The sequence below is a fragment of the Euleptes europaea genome, chromosome 11 (assembly GCF_029931775.1).
Source record: "Euleptes europaea isolate rEulEur1 chromosome 11, rEulEur1.hap1, whole genome shotgun sequence".
In the NCBI taxonomy this organism is placed as follows: domain Eukaryota; kingdom Metazoa; phylum Chordata; class Lepidosauria; order Squamata; family Sphaerodactylidae; genus Euleptes; species Euleptes europaea.
The window spans coordinates 73099655-73114903 of record NC_079322.1 but is presented as its reverse complement, the minus strand read 5'-3'; the positions used below and the strand labels follow the sequence as shown (position 1 = coordinate 73114903).

Genomic DNA, 15249 nt, shown 5'->3' with positions numbered 1-15249 from the left:
CATACTCTCAGCCTAACCTCACAGGGTTGTTGTGAGGGGAAAAATGGAGGAGAAGAGCATGACATAAGCTGCTTTGGCTCCCCCTTGGGGAGAAAGGCAGGGTAGAAATGAAGAAAAATATATAAAAACAAAATAACTGGGAGATATCTTCAGGTCTGGATGCTGCTGGAGGCCGGCTTTGAGTAACAAGTCCTTTTTCTTCCCTTTTTTTTCAGTTACTCACCATGACCGGAGTACTGAAACGGAAATATGACGAGTTGGAAGACGACGCCACCTATTCCTCCTCTTCCTCCTCCTCCCCTTTCTCCTCCTCGTCGGCTTCTTCGGGCTGGGAATCGGACGAGGACAACTCCCAAGGAGTCGCCAAGCCCGGCCCGGCCTCGAACGCCAGCTTCACTCGTAAGTATGGCGCCCGGCGTGGTGGAGCATTTCACGCTGGCCTGCGCAGCAGTACAGACGCCTGCGGCGTGAAGTAGTTTGCAAAATGTAAAGGAGGCTGGAAACCTTGGGAAACCCGCGTTCAGTTTAACTGGAGCAGGGCTGGTCGTCGACAGAGAAACGGGCGCAGTAAAGCCAAGGGGTCCTTTAGAAGTCAAGAAACCGGAACGTTTGCGGGTTTGAGAAGTGATTCGGTCGGATACTGCTTTAGTTTGTTGGCTGGAGTACATAGCTGGCTGTGTGTGTGTTTGTTAAAGTGCTGTCAAGTCACTTCCAACTCACGGCGACCCTATAAATCAACGTCCTCCAAAGCGTCCTGTCTTTAACAGCCAGGTCTTGCAAATTGACTCTTCCTTTATTGAGTCCATCCATCTCTTGTTGGGTCTTCCTCTTTTCCTGCTGCCCTCACGTTTTCCTAGCATGACTGTCTTTTCTAGTGACTCATGTCTTCTCGCAATGTGACCAAAATACGACATCCTCAGTTTAGTCATTTTAGCTTCTAGGGTCAGTTCAGGCTTGATTTGATCTACAACCCACTGATTTTTTTAATTTATTTTTTTGGCAGTCCATGGTATCCGTAACACTCTCGCATAGCTGGTTAGTCTGAGATCTTTAAAATGTTTCTGGAGTGAACACTTAGGAGCTGAGGGGCCTTTATTTCCTTTATTTCTTTTCTTTATGCTCACGGACCGACAGGTCATGAGCAAAACAAATTCAGTAAGCTCGGTAACACAGAGATAATCAAACATGGAAATACAAAATCTAAAATATACAGTTAGAAGATCATTAAAAGCCATAGATAAACATTTTGCCACAGCGAGGGTTACATTTGGATCAATATAGCCCATAACTTTGCTAACTATCTCTTGCTTTAGAGCAGGTCCCCACTTCTGAAGGTATACTGTAATCCATTTATCTCTGGCAAGATCATACTTTTTACAATCGATTTAAAAAAATGCCAAACGGTATCCAAATTACCTGATTTACCATTGAAAAATGAGCCATGGGGCCATGGTTTGAGCAGCAGCAGCAGAAGAAGAAGAGTTGGTTTTTGTATGCCAACTTTCTCTACCACTTAAGGCAGAGTCAAACCGGCTTACAATTGCCTTCCCTTCCCCTCCCCATAACAGACACCCTGTGAGGTAGGTAGCTCTGAGAGAGCTGCGACTAGCCCAAGGTCACCCAGCTGGCTTCATGTGGAGGAGTGGGGAAACAAATCCAGTTCACCAGATTAGGCTCCACCGCTCCAAACCACCGCTCTTAACCACTACACCACGCTGGTTTAGTGGCAGAGCATCTGCTCGGCACACAGAAGAATCCCCGGCATCTCCAGCAAAAAGGATCCGGTTAGTAGGTGATGCGGAAGACCAGTGTGGTGTCGTGATTCGGGTGTCAGACTAGGACCTGGGAGTCTGAGGTCCGAATCCTCACTCTTCCATGGGAGCTTTGCTGGGTGACTTTGGGCCAGTCACACACTCTTAGCCTCAAGGCGCCTCGCAGGGCTGTTGTGAGGGTAAAATGGAGGAGAGGAGAGTGTTGTGGGGATAAAGGGGGATATAAGCGAAGCAGCCCTGATGTGGATGGCCCAGGCTAGCCTGATCTTGTCAGCTCTCAGAAGATAAGCAGGGTTGGTTAGTACTTTGGGGAGGGGCCGTGGCTCAGTGGCAGAGCCTGTGCTTGGCATGCAGAAGGCCCCAGGTTCAATCCCCGGCATCTCCCGTTAAAGGGACTAGGCAAGTAGGTGATGTGAAAGATCTCTGCTTGAGACCCTGGAGAACCGCTGCCGGTCAGAGTAGACAATACTGACTTGGATGGGCCAAGGGTCTGGCTCAGTAGAAGGCAGCTTCATGTGTTCATGTGTACTTGGATGGAAGACCACCAAGGAATACCAGGGTCGCTACACAGAGGAAGGCAATGGTAAACCACCTCGGTGAGCCTCTTGCCTTGAAAACCCCTACTGGGTTGCCAAAAGCCAGCTTGACTTGATGGCACTTTACACATACATAAATGAAGCAGATAAATAAAAGACCTTGGCCTGAAACCCTGGAGAGCCGCTGCCAGTCAGAGTAGATAAGACTGAGCTTAGGAAATCAGCACGTTGTGTGTGTTCAGTCGGCACAGTAACCGTACGTCCACACACGGAAGCTGACCGGTTGGTTGAATACAAGCAAGGATTTGGATTCGAGTCCAGTAGCCTCTTATTGTCAGGGTGTACGCTTTTGAGAGTCCAAGCTTTCTTCATCAGATACCAAGTGGGGATCTAGTTACGGAATCGAACACTTTCCTGAGCAATATGCCAATAAATTAACTTGACGTTTTTGCGCTGCTCTCGGCCCAAGCGGAGAGCCTCCTGTTTTCCTAGCGTTTCGCCGTCTTGGACTTCTCCCGAGAGTCCAACTCAAACGACACCTGGACACCGTGTGGACGCGCTCTTTGGCCACCGTTTCCACAAAGAACAGTGATTTTAATCATGCAATCTTGTGCTGGACCTCTGAGAATATTTTGCTCCTACGGTCCACTTGGCAGCCATCAGCAAATGTGCTCCGGTCTCTGAATGCCTTGGAAATCTTCGCAGCAACAAAAGAGGCTTTCTTTTTGTTTTCTGGCTTTTGTGTGGCAACAATGAACTTTCTGTCTTCCCTGGCTCATTTGATGGGGAGGGGGGAGAAGGGTTGCAAACAATTTGAGCGGAGACTGTAAAAGCTAAAGCAGAATATTAAAGCCCTGGTGAATAACTGTCCTGTTATATTCTTTTTTTCCCCCTGGCTCAGCGTGAAATATTCGTTTGGACATGATTGAGTGATACGGTAACACCCCTTTTGACTGGATGGCAGAAATCAGGGTTGTCTTGATTCTAGGGCAGGTTCGCATGAGGACAGAAGGCTGAGGATGCCTGTAGTGGTCATTGGTGTTGAGAGCCACTATAGGCATCTGTGGGGAAGAGCTCCCCTCCCGCCTGAGCCTTGCCCCACACTTTAGGACAGTATGCAGTGCATGAGAAGCTTAAATGCAAAGGCGTAAACACACACACACACACAATCCTTCTTAAGTCCTTGGACCTCAGCAACAGCTACCTGTCAGGTCAGCGTGGTGTCGTGGTGAAGAGTGGTGGTTTGGAGTGGTGGACTGTGATCTGGAGAACCGGGTTCGATTCCCCACTCCTCCACATGAGCGGTGGAGGCTAATCTGGTGAACTGGATTTGTTTCCCCACTCTTCCACATGAAGCCAGCTGGGTGACCTTGGGCAAGTCACAGCTCTCTTAGAGCTTTCTCAGCCCCACCTACCTCCCAGGGTGTCTGTTGTGGGGAGGGGAAGGGAAGGTGATTGTAAGCTGGTTTGATTCTTCCTTAAGTGGTAGAGAAAGTCGGCATATAAAAACCAGCTTCTTCATTCCAAAGCCCTTTTCTTGGAAATTTGGGTAACTTGCTGCAGCTTTCATGGGTGTCTTTGAAAGAACCCTGTTTTTTTTAATCTTCCATTAGATAGAAGTTGCAAAACGACTTATTTGGATTAAGTTAACATTGCAAAAGAAATTGTGCGAGCGTTGCATATAAGCTTGGTTTTTTATCGTTGGTATTGCTGATGGCTTCTTTTTGCAGGTTCAGGGTTACGGTACCTTAAAACGATGAGGCTTCACATCCTGCCTTGGCAAACTCCCTTTGTGCAAAAGATTTGGGGAGGCTGGTAGGCAGTGGAAACTGGTCACTATAGATACTGCATTTCTAATCCTCTGCTCCCGGGCTCCTTAGCAGCTGTTGAGTTCCTCCACCATCCCCAGGGAGACATGGGCCTCATTATTTAATATGAGGACGAGTTGTGCCAATTTTAAGTAAATGGATTCCCGATCGATCTGGCGAAGCCGGCACAAAACATGTGTCACAGATGCACTTAGATTGGTTTGACCCTTGTGTGTCTCTGTTTAATTGAATTCCGTAAATTGCCAACTTAAGCTAAATGGCTGTAAGCTAAGTAGACACCATTATCTGGAATGTGTGTGTGTGTGTGTGCGGAGCAGAGCAAAAGAGAGTGATCATCCTCTGGCAGCAAAAAATTATTCCCCCCCCCATGCTGTAGTAACACATCCTTAATCTTAGCACCAGCATACGGTTTTGTGTCTTTGGGGGGGGGGGGTTGGTTCTTGCATGTTTCCAAACTGAGGCCTCTGTAAAAAACGACTCGTAAGTGGTAGCGTCCGCGGGCAATCTGCATATTTTGGCTCCGTGCGGCTGGGTTCATTTGCATGCCATTTGCATAACCACAGCAGGTGTCAAACCCCAGCTGGTGGACATGCTGGGTTTGTTATGTGACGGTTGCTTTGGAATTCAAGGGCCCCAATGCGGAGAGCTGCGACGCGGGCAAGACAGGGAGCGATTCCCCGACTTGGGGGCTAAAGCAACGGCCCTGTGAGGAGCGGTTGAAACACTTAGGGCTGTTTAGCTTGGAAAGAAGGCGGTTAAGGGGAGACGTGATAGAGGTCTATAAAATTATGCATGGTGTGGAGAGAGTGGACAGGGAGAAGCTTTTCTCCCGCTCTCAGAATACGGGGTCTTCTGCTGAAGCTGGCGAGTGAGAGATTCAAAACCGATAAAAGAAAGTATTTCTTCACCCAACGCATAGTTAAATTGTGGAACTCCCTGCCCCAGGATGTAGTGATGGCTGCCAACTTGGAAGGCTTTAAGAGGGGAGTGGACGTGTTCATGGAGGAGAGGGGTATTCATGGCTACTAGTCAAAACGGATACTGGTCATGATGCCTACCTATTCTCTCCAGGATCAGATGAGCATGCCTATTACATTAGGTGCTGTGGAACCGAGGCAGGACAATGCTGCTGCAGTGGTCTTGTATGTGGGTTTCCCAGAGGTAGATAGTTGGCCACTGTGTGATCAGACTGCTGGACTTGATGGGCCTTGGTCTGATCCGGCATGGCTTTTCTTATGTGCTTATGACATTTGAACTCGGGATAACCTGGAATACGTCGCACAGGTTTTGCTAGCGCGGGACCTCTCAAAGAGCCATGTTTGTAAGGCTTTCTGGTGCGCGTAAGGTTTTCTTCATCTCCATCCTCCTTACCCTTTCTTGCAGGAACTACCTTTGGAGGTTGGGTGTCCCCCGAGACGATCTCCTTGAATCGCTGTCGTTCCCCAAACGGCCCCTTTTTATTTTTAAACACTCTTCTGGCTTACATTGAAATTCCTGTTAGCAGAAAGGGGGGGGAAGTGAGCCCGGCTGGGTTAAACTTTAAAGTTTCCAGCATGCGCCAAACGTGCGGCGGCCGCTTTCCGATCAGCCAGGCACACTTGAGCCGAGGGCGTGTTTGCACTGGGATCACCTGCCTGAAGATTAACTGCTTTGCAGCTGCTCTCAAATTAGCCCCCTGGGAATCGGCCGTAGATTTGCAGTTTCTTCCAGAGGGCAGTGGAGGAAATGTCCTCAGAGCAGCTGTTTTGATGATCTGGTGTTTTCCTCCTTCTCCTGTAAGCTTCAGCCCCCCAGCCCCCCCTCCCACAGGCCCTGTTTGGCTTTCTGTCTGCATTCCCTTTTTTAAACTAAATGTTCTGCCCCCCCAAGTCCCTCTCCTCCTCCAAGTTGCCAGGCTGACACCGTGCAGATGAGCACACTTCGCTGGTAGGGTTGCCAGTAGGGTTGCCAACCTCCAAGTACTAGCTGGAGATCTCATGCTATTACGACTGAGCTCCAGCCAATAGATAGGGTTGCCAACCTCCAGGTGGTGGCTGGAGATCTGGTATTACAACTGAGCGCCAGCCGATAGAGATCAGTTCGCCCGGAGAAATTGGCTGCTTTGGCAATTGGACTCTATGGCATTGAAGTCCCTCCCCTGTCCAAACCCCGCCCTCCTAGGGTTCCACCCCTAAAATCACCCGGTATTTCCCAGCCCGGAGCTGGCAACCCTATTCACTGGTTTAAAGTCACTTGCAACTAATATAATTTCCCAGGGATTACGGTGTTGGTCTGCAGCAGAAGAATGAGAATCAAGACCAAAAGCACCTTAAAGGCCGGCGAGATTTCCAGGTGTGGAGAGCCAAATCTCCCTTCCTCCGATACATCAGATATGAAGGGAGCTTTGAGTCTTGACAGCTCACACCCTGTAAATCCCGTTGATCTTTAAGGTGCCTGCTGGACTTGAATCTGACAAGGAGTATTTCGTGCTGCCGATTGCTGTCATTTTTTGGAGGAAATCGTAGGGCGTGCAGCGGCAGCCTGCTCACGGAATGAACCGCCAGCGGAGTCCCGGGTCTCTCCTGACCCTGTCCCCAAGGCCGAAATCGGAGCCAATGAAAGACACGTGGTACAGTCCTCCCGGGGCTCTAGCACCTCAGAATGGGTATGAAGAAGAAGAAGAGTTGGTTTTTATATGCCGACTTTCTCTACCAGTTAAGGAAGACTCAAACTGGCTTACAATCACCTTCCCTTCCCCTCCCCACAACAGACACCCTGTGAGATAGGTGGGGCTGAGAGAGCTGTGACTAGCCCAAGGTCACCCAGCTGGCTTCGTGAGTAGGAGTGGGGAATCAAACCCAGTTCTCCAGATCAGACTCCACCGCTCCAAACCTCCGCTCTTAACCACTATACCACACTGATGTTATGGATAGTGACCAGGATTGGGAGGCCTGGGTTCAAATCCTATTCATCCATGCGGCTCACTGGGCATCTTTGAGCCCGTCACCCACTCTCAACCTAGTCTACTTCACAAGGTTGTTGTGAGGGCAGAGTGGGCTAGCCAGTGTGGTGTAATGGTTAAGAGCAGTGGTTTGGAGTGGAGGACTCTAATCTGGTGAACCGGGGTTGGTTTCCCCACTCCTACACATGAAGCCAGCTGGGTGACCTTGGGCTAGTCACAGCTCTCTTAGAGCTCTCTCAGCCCCACCTACCTCCCAGGGTGTCTGTTGTGGGGAAGGGAAGGTGATTGTAAGCTGGTTTGATTCTTCCTTAACTGGTAGAGAAAGTCGGCATATAAAAACCAACTCATCCTCTTCTTCCTCCTCCTCCTTAAGCTGTTTGGAGGAGAGATAAAAATTTAATAGAAGAGTACTAGGAGTGGATATAGTCAAGGAAGGCCAAGTATGATTGTTATGCCCTTTTGGGGGGCTCTTCCTCTTTTTCCATTCCTTTGCCCAGAACGTTTCAACTCTCTTCAAAATCAGAATCCTGACAGGCTGCAAAACTTTCCCGCATGCCTGATTGTATAACGTTCTGATGGCGGAGCAGGGTTTCCCCGGGCACGTGATTTGGGCTTGCCGCTTGCTTATTTTTGACGCGGGCCTGCTCAGTGCAGTTTGGGCAGTGCAAAAAAAAAGGCTCACTGGGATGTCCACGTGCACCTTGCAGCCTTTGTGTTTGCGGCGGCGCATTTTCGTGCAGCAATAATGACAGGCGGCAGGACGGCGTGCCATGTGTAGGAATCGGCTTCCCCTCTAGCAGATTTTCCCCCTCCCCAGCTTGTAGAAGTTCGTTAGTGCTGAAAATCCTAATTTTGTGTGTGTGTGTGTGTGTGTGTGTGTGTGTGTGTGTTTAAAGCAAGTTTCTAGGCCTCAAGGGTGCAGAGTGAATGAATGAAACCTTTAATGGCATAAGTAATATTACAATTGTCACAGAAAGTACATAAAATATGCAGTCATTAAGATAAAAACATAGGCCAGAAAGTTCCAAAAATAGAAATTACAAACGTTGGGCTTTTTGAACTTTCATCACATCCACTAGAAAGTTGGCAACATCTACAGTAACCTCCGGATTGGAATCATTTAATAAAAATTGACGTTTTGCTTGGGTAGATAGGAGATATTTTGAAAGAAGCCAATTTTTTAACCATTTCCCACGGGGTGTTTCATATAGAGGGCAGACCAACAGAATATGATCAATTGAGTCCAGGGAATGGGTATCACAGGGACAAGTCCTTTCCTGGATTGGTATTTGTTGATACCTTCCATATAACATCCTTGAAGGAAAGGCATTAACCCTAGCGAGAGAAGGCTCTGCGAAGGGGTGGGATGTCCAGAGTGTGAAAATAATGGGGAAAGTGCAGAGTGGAATGAAGCTGAAACCACAAAAACGTAGTCTGCGCTAGATTCGAGTCTAGTTAGCACCATCTTGCAAACGATGGAGTGGCGTTGATGCTTACCCGGCTTCCCTTTCCTTTCCCTAGCAACGTCCATCCTGAAGAAGAGCAAGCGCCTCAAGCGGACCACCGTGGAGTTTGACCGCGTCACTGTCTTCTACTTCCCGCGCTGCCAGGGCTTTACCAGCGTGCCGAGCCGCGGCGGCTGTACCCTGGGCATGGTCAGCCGGCACAGCTTCTCCAGGGAGTTCACGCTGGCCGAGTTTTCCACCGAACAGGAGGCCGTTCGGCGGGAGAAGCTGAAGGAGCGGTTGAAAGAGGAGAAGCTGGAAGCCCTGAGGTGGAAAGTAAGTGGGTTTGCTCGAGCGCAGCTTAGAGCCGGAGGAACTGGGGATGTTGCAGGAAGCAAAGGGGTGTTTCGATTTCTGTTAGTTTTCAAGCATCGGATAACGTTTGAGTCCACCGAAGCTGATGCTGGAATGAAATATGGTTCCTCCGTAAAGTGCTGTAAGGCCCTTGTTTAGATTTCTTCTACTACATAAGCTTACTTATACTATTTAGATTACTTACACTATCTAAACTGCGTGGAGCCGGAGGTTTTGCTGAAAGGAAAGGGGTATTTAGTTTTCTGTTAGTTTTCATGCAGCTGATAACGTTCAAGTCCACTGAAGCTGGAATGAAATATTGTTCTTCTGTAAGGTGCCGTAAGGCCCCTATTTAGATTACTTATACTACCCAAGCTTACTTATACTATTTAGATTACTTATTTTACCTAAACAGCATGGAGCCGGAGGTTTTGCAGAAAGGAAAGGGGTATTTAGTTTTCTGTTAGTTTTCTTGCATCTGATAATGTTCGAGTCCACTGAAGCGTAAGCTGGAATGAAGTATTGTTCCTCCTTAAGGCCCCTATTTAGATTTCTTCTACTACCTAAGCTTACTTATACTATTTAGATTACTTATACTACCTAAACAGCATGGAGCCAGAGAAAGTAATTATTGCATTTCAAATGCTTATGGAGAATTAAATTTTTCAATGGGTGCGTCACTTGACTGTGACTCTTTCATGTGCCACGTTGCCACCTCTGTGTTTTTAGGATTTGGCAGCTGGATTTTATGAGTTTTTTTACTTGACAGTTGCTCTAAGTGTGCAAAGAGCAACATGCAACTAATAATGCCCTACCTTACAAGACTGTTGTGAGGACTGCCAAGATCATATACGTGTGAGCACATGGAATGAGCTATACTAATGCAAAAATGTATCATGTGTTCGCCTCATTTTTTAACACCAACGTTGTCTTCTGCCTTTCCTAAACAGCTAACTATGAACGGCACGAAAGAGTCTGAGGAGGCCAACCAGCTGACGACGGAAGACATCTCCGATGACGATATCGACCTCGGTGGTGTGGAGCCGGAGGACGGCTTCTTCCTCCAGCCCTACCCGGCTAAGAAGCGGCGGGCCCTGCTCAAGGCCCTGGGGGTCAAGAAGATCGACAAGGAGGAGAAGCGGGAGCTCCACGGCATCCGCCTCTCCAGGGAAGACTGTGGCTGCGATTGCCAGGAGTTCTGCGACCCGGAGACGTGTAGCTGCAGCTTGGCGGGTATCAAGTGCCAGGTGGGTGCGACCCTCGTGGGCACGTCTTGTGGCGGGACATGAAGCAGGACAGCAGGATGTGGTCAGGAGGGGGTTTAAGGAGAGGCCGAAGGTGTTGAGATGAGCAGTTAGGGATGCCAGTTGGTGTTTCCGGCAGGCAATTGCCTGCCAATCCACCAAGTTGCTTGGAACAGCGATCACATGCGGCTGCGCACGTCGCAATTATGTCACTTCTGGAAGCGCCGCTTTGCGAAGGGACACGTATATAAAAAAATATATGTCCCATGACTTTGTTGAGGGTGAGAATTGTTTTTAGAACAACAAGCTTGACATAAAACTTTTCCCCTGTTAATAGCTGGTTAATACGTGCATGTTCCTTCTTTATCATGATGCAGTATCTTGCATGTGTCTGAGCTATCAAACTTGGGTAGGGCTAGCCTGATGTCCTCCGATCTCAGAAGCTAAGCAGGGTCAGCCCTGGCCAGTATTTGGATGGGAGACCACCAAGGAAGTCCAGGATGGCTTCGCAGAGGCTGGCAACGGCAAACCACCTCTGAACATCTCTTACCTTGAAAACCCGGCAGGGTACCCATAAGTCAGCCATGGCTTGACGACCAAAAAGGGCTTTCACACTGCCTGGTGTCACCTCAGATACCCTCCCCCTGTTAGAGCCTCAGGTGGTGAGGGTAGCTGGGTAACATGCATGTGTGAACTGGTCCCAAGAGACTCGAAGCTTTAATGAGTCAACAACATCCAGGTTTTTCCTCCTATGCTTGGCTAATGTTCCGTGTCTTTTTTTTTGGCAACAGATGGATCACACATCGTTTCCTTGCGGCTGCACGAAAGATGGCTGTGGGAACACGGAAGGGCGCATCGAGTTCAACCAGGCCCGGGTGCAGACGCACTTCATTCACACCATCATGAAGCTGGAGCTGGAGAAGAACCAGCAGAGAAGCGTGGAGCCCGAGCCGCCGTTCCCGGAGAGGCTTCACCCCTTCGGGTGTCCGGCGGGCAAGGCGGCGTTCGAGGAGCGGACTCCTCCCCTGGCGCCCGCCTTCCAGTTCAACATGGACTTGGAGGCGATCGGCGAGAACAGCTGCAGCAGCGACATGACCGACTCGTCGGTGTTGTCCGGCCAGAGCGAGGACCTGGAGGAGCCGTACGAGGCCGCCCCCTCGGAGAAGTCGCAGTCGGACGTCGACGATGACGGCCTGGCGCGGATACTCCACTTCAATGATTCCGACGCGGAAGAGGAGAGTGGGGCCAGCAGCGGCTGCCAGGATAACTTGAGCTCGTTCCACCCGACTGACTTCTTCAGCGCGGACGTCGAAGGCCACTGTGTCGCGGACGCTGCCATGAAGCTTGGCACCGGGAGCGCTTTGAGCCACTTGTCCAACATCACGGAATGTTTGGATGAAAACGCCAACCAGGGCGCCAGCTGCTTTTTAGAGGAGACCTCCACCGGAGCGCTGTGCGGGGGCCCCCTGGGCTGCCCGCCGTCCTCGGCAGAGCCGTGTTCCCGGAACTACATGGACCTGAGCCTCTCCTCGGACTCGCTGGATTTCTTCCAGTCATTCTCGGACTACAACTTGGGACCTCTTTACAACTCCTTGAAGGAGTACGAGAACCTGGACAACTTTTCGGCGTTGCAGCTCCAGCTGCCGAATTTCCCCAGCATGCCCCAGGTGGGGGACCAGGGCACCTGCTTTTTAGAGTCCTTGATTGGCCTGTCTGAATCTGTCCCGGAAACCCCAGCGCCTTTTACAGACAATCAGCTTTTAGAAGATGCCATGAAGTCATCACTCATGGAGACTGTGAAGGTTTAAACTGGACTGTGGGGAAACTGCCTCCTTTGGAAACATTCAAGTGCTTGATTAAATAAGCAGGCCTTCCCGCAAGAGAAGGACATGCTACCGAGAGCTTTCGAAGTGAGCAAATTTTGAGTTTGTTCCCTTTTTTTCTAACACTTTGAATTTCTGCAGTTACAATCGGTTTTCTTACTGTTTGTGCAAAACCTCTCTGCCTTTTCAGGGCATTGGTTGGGGACGGGCGGACAGGAAGAGAAGCTTTGCGAAACTATCAGAATTTACCTGCATTTTGTATATGGGGACAGGGGAGGCCTTTAGAGAAGTATTCCTTATGTTTAACATTGTGGGTCATCCACCGAGCACCTTCTGACAACATTGTACTATGTTGGCAGGCAATTTCTCATATTTCTTTGGGATTTATATATCTATATCTATATATTTATTGTGAAAATGATTTGTTTGAGAGCTAGCTCTCACTTCAATGGGAAAACGTTTACAGGAAAAAAAACCCACCCATACGCTATTATATTCATAGCCATTCTTTCCTATTTATTGCAAATTTCCCACAATTTTTAATAGCCACGGAAGCTTGAACTGAGCATGAAACCTTTATTTAAGTTGGTAATACCTCAGATGTATTATGTGTACAATCATTTTTTTTTGCATAATATATCTGTATTTATTTATTTGTTAACACTTTCAAGCAAGGGTTTCTCAAGGGCTGGAAGGTGCAAAATAAGGTCTTTAGTAGCATGGACCCCCAAAGATGTATTTGTCATGGGTGGCTTTTCTTTGGGGTAAAATGGCAGGAAGGTAGTCAGAAAGCATCTTCTGTCTTTGAATAACCTTTCCAAGGTCACGATCTGCACTACACCCTTAATCTTGTTTTGCCATAGTAGCTTCTTCACGGGAAGAGTTGTAACTTTAAGATGGGGGGGTGGTGGTAAGGAGTCTGCTTGGGAGATTCCCCTGCCCTCCTCCTCTTGGGGAGTCCTTAAAGAGAAGCAGCTAAATTGCTTTAAAACCAGTTTAGTTTTCCGGTTTGCTGTGATTCAGTTTCTTGTAGCAACAGCGCTGTGCGCCAGCCCACGGAAGGATTTGCTTGTGCACATCGGGGCCATACAGTGAGCGTGCAGGGCAAGGGCATGAAAGCAAGCCTACTGCGCGCACCGGAAGGGGGCTCTGGATCACAGCGGGGTCTTCAAGCATTTGGGCACACGCCTCCAAAGGTTAGCGAGTGCAGGACGATCGGACGAGGCGAAGCAGAAAGGAAGTGGCCCGTGCATCTTCTGTGGAAAGAGACAAGGGAGGCTGTCGCTATTATTTAAAGAAGTAAAAAAAAGTTGTCGTGATAGGTACAAGACTTTTAACAGATGGAATTGTTGAAATATGGGACCCCCGTAATTCTGCTACAAGCAAATAATATACCCTAATCTATTAAAGGGGGGTGGGATAATATGAAACTATTTAAAGGAAGTGGAGGAAAAGTCAATTGTGTTCGTAAATTATTTTCTAATTTATTTAATTTCGTTAAGGATTTGGCCATGAGATCTTTACCGAGCTGATCTGTTATGGTGCCTGAGTGTGCAGAGGAACTTTGCTTTGTACCTAAGGCTGCCTTTTGGAGTGGGCCAAGCCACCCAAACTTTCTATCCTTCGTACACTGTGCTCGTAGGCTTGGGGGGGGGGGTAGAGTTGGCTCCTCGTGGAACCACTATAATCCATTGTGAAGCCAGCCAGCTGGACTGTGTAACACCACATGCAGTGCTAATGGGGGGGCGGAAAAACCCCGAGTGTCTGTATAAGTATCGTACCCCGCAGTCCCGCACATTTCTATGCCCCTCGCTTTTCCCGCGAACGAGATCCAGCTGGCAAAGCTGACTTCTGTGCAAACCACTGGGTGAAAGGGAGCAATTTGCACACAAATAATTCGGCTTGTTTAGAACAAAACTCTTAACAGAGGGGAGAAGACGGGGTGAGCAGATTCGGTGGTGATGGCCAGAGTTGTGTTTTTTTACTCCCTCTACTGCTGGCTGCCACTTTCTTACAGGCTCCGCCCAACGTGTGGCATCGCTCGCAGCGGCGACCCCACCCAGAGTGGGATTACTCTGCATACACTGATGATAGCATCCTTTGAATTGGACATGGCTGGCCACTGAATATCAGCCAAGGCGTGTTAGGGGGAAACAGGCCGGATGGGCAGTGTAATCTGTGGCTGGGGGCACAGCACCAACTGGATGGGGCCCATTCTTCATCCAGGGACCTCTTAGGACAGCTAGATGTGTACTTCAGTCGGACTGAATGCATGACACTATATAGCCATTTCTATATAATCTACTGCATTGGCGACGCAGTCTGGTTTTTAATAGTACAGAAGTGCCTATACCAGCAATGCCAATACGCATCAGTCTGCTTAGTTTGTTTCAGAGATCACTAGGGGAATTGAGCATCTTAAAAAAAAAAACACTTAAAAAGGAAACTTCTTTTGTGTGAGGCTATAACTGAGCAACGACCCAACAGGATCCGAAAGTACAACTTGGCTATAAACCTTTTGATCAGAATGCCGTGCATGGCGTTGGTGTGCATGCGGATTGGTGGGTTCATGTCCAAATGTGCAGGATAAATTGTCCCTTTTGGTAATCCGGTGGCATGTGACTGACTGCCCTCCGAACCCCATTGACGGTTCGCTTGGAGAGGGGTAGTTCTGAAAGGCATCTAGAAGTCATTAGAAATGCTTCCTGACGGAACAACTGGAATCCCAAGAGCTGCATTCCAAAGCTTTGCTCAACTCTGCCTTCATTTGCGGGGAGGGAGGGCTTGTGCAGATAAAACATCAACATATTTGCCCAATAAAATACAGTTCCCGAACACAGCCAAAAATGCATTTTCCTTCTCCCTGTCCCCTCCTGTAACATACCATTCTCCGAAGTCTCTGTCAGTTGAGTCAGAAACCCATTAGGTTTTTGCACAAATATTAATTTGGCCCAAACGCCTCTGTTGTCGGTACATGGCCGTCTCCTAGTTGAGGAGAGCGAATATTGCGCTACTTTGACGGATCAGCAAAGCCCCGTGATGCGGTTGCTGGTTGCATCTGTGGCTTGGGGATTGTTCGGGACCCCCGGGGAGGTGGACAGGGGTTGCTTCATTAATGTAACAAGCTGGCGTTTTTGCCTTTTGGAGATCAGAAGGCCTGTCCTTTGATCTCCGGGGATTGACAAGATGCCCAGAATTCCTTCCGCGCTGGAACCCTTAGGGGAACGTGTCCTACCCTCCTGTCTATGCAAAGTCTTTTCTTTTAAAGCAAAACAAAACTCGGTAGTTATCGAACAGTTCTACAG

General features: G+C 48.8%; 1 protein-coding gene across 1 annotated transcript; it reads left to right on the top strand.

The window, feature by feature from the left end:
• The first annotated feature begins 224 nt into the window (after positions 1-224).
• Positions 225-11936, top strand: CSRNP1 (cysteine and serine rich nuclear protein 1). The gene is made up of 4 exons (XM_056857619.1): positions 225-399; positions 8600-8859; positions 9828-10124; positions 10913-11936. Exons 1-4 carry the CDS (start codon positions 225-227, stop codon positions 11927-11929), a joined length of 1749 nt encoding a protein of 582 aa, XP_056713597.1. The 3' UTR covers positions 11930-11936.
• Positions 11937-15249: the final 3313 nt, after the last annotated feature.

Coding starts and splice junctions, on each gene's coding strand:
- CSRNP1 (XM_056857619.1), top strand. CDS start 225: ATGACCGGAGTACTGAAACGGAAATATGACGAGTTGGAAGACGACGCC. Junction 400..8,599: donor CTCGAACGCCAGCTTCACTC/GTAAGTATGGCG, acceptor TCCTTTCCCTAG/CAACGTCCATCCTGAAGAAG. Junction 10,125..10,912: donor TGGCGGGTATCAAGTGCCAG/GTGGGTGCGACC, acceptor TTTTGGCAACAG/ATGGATCACACATCGTTTCC.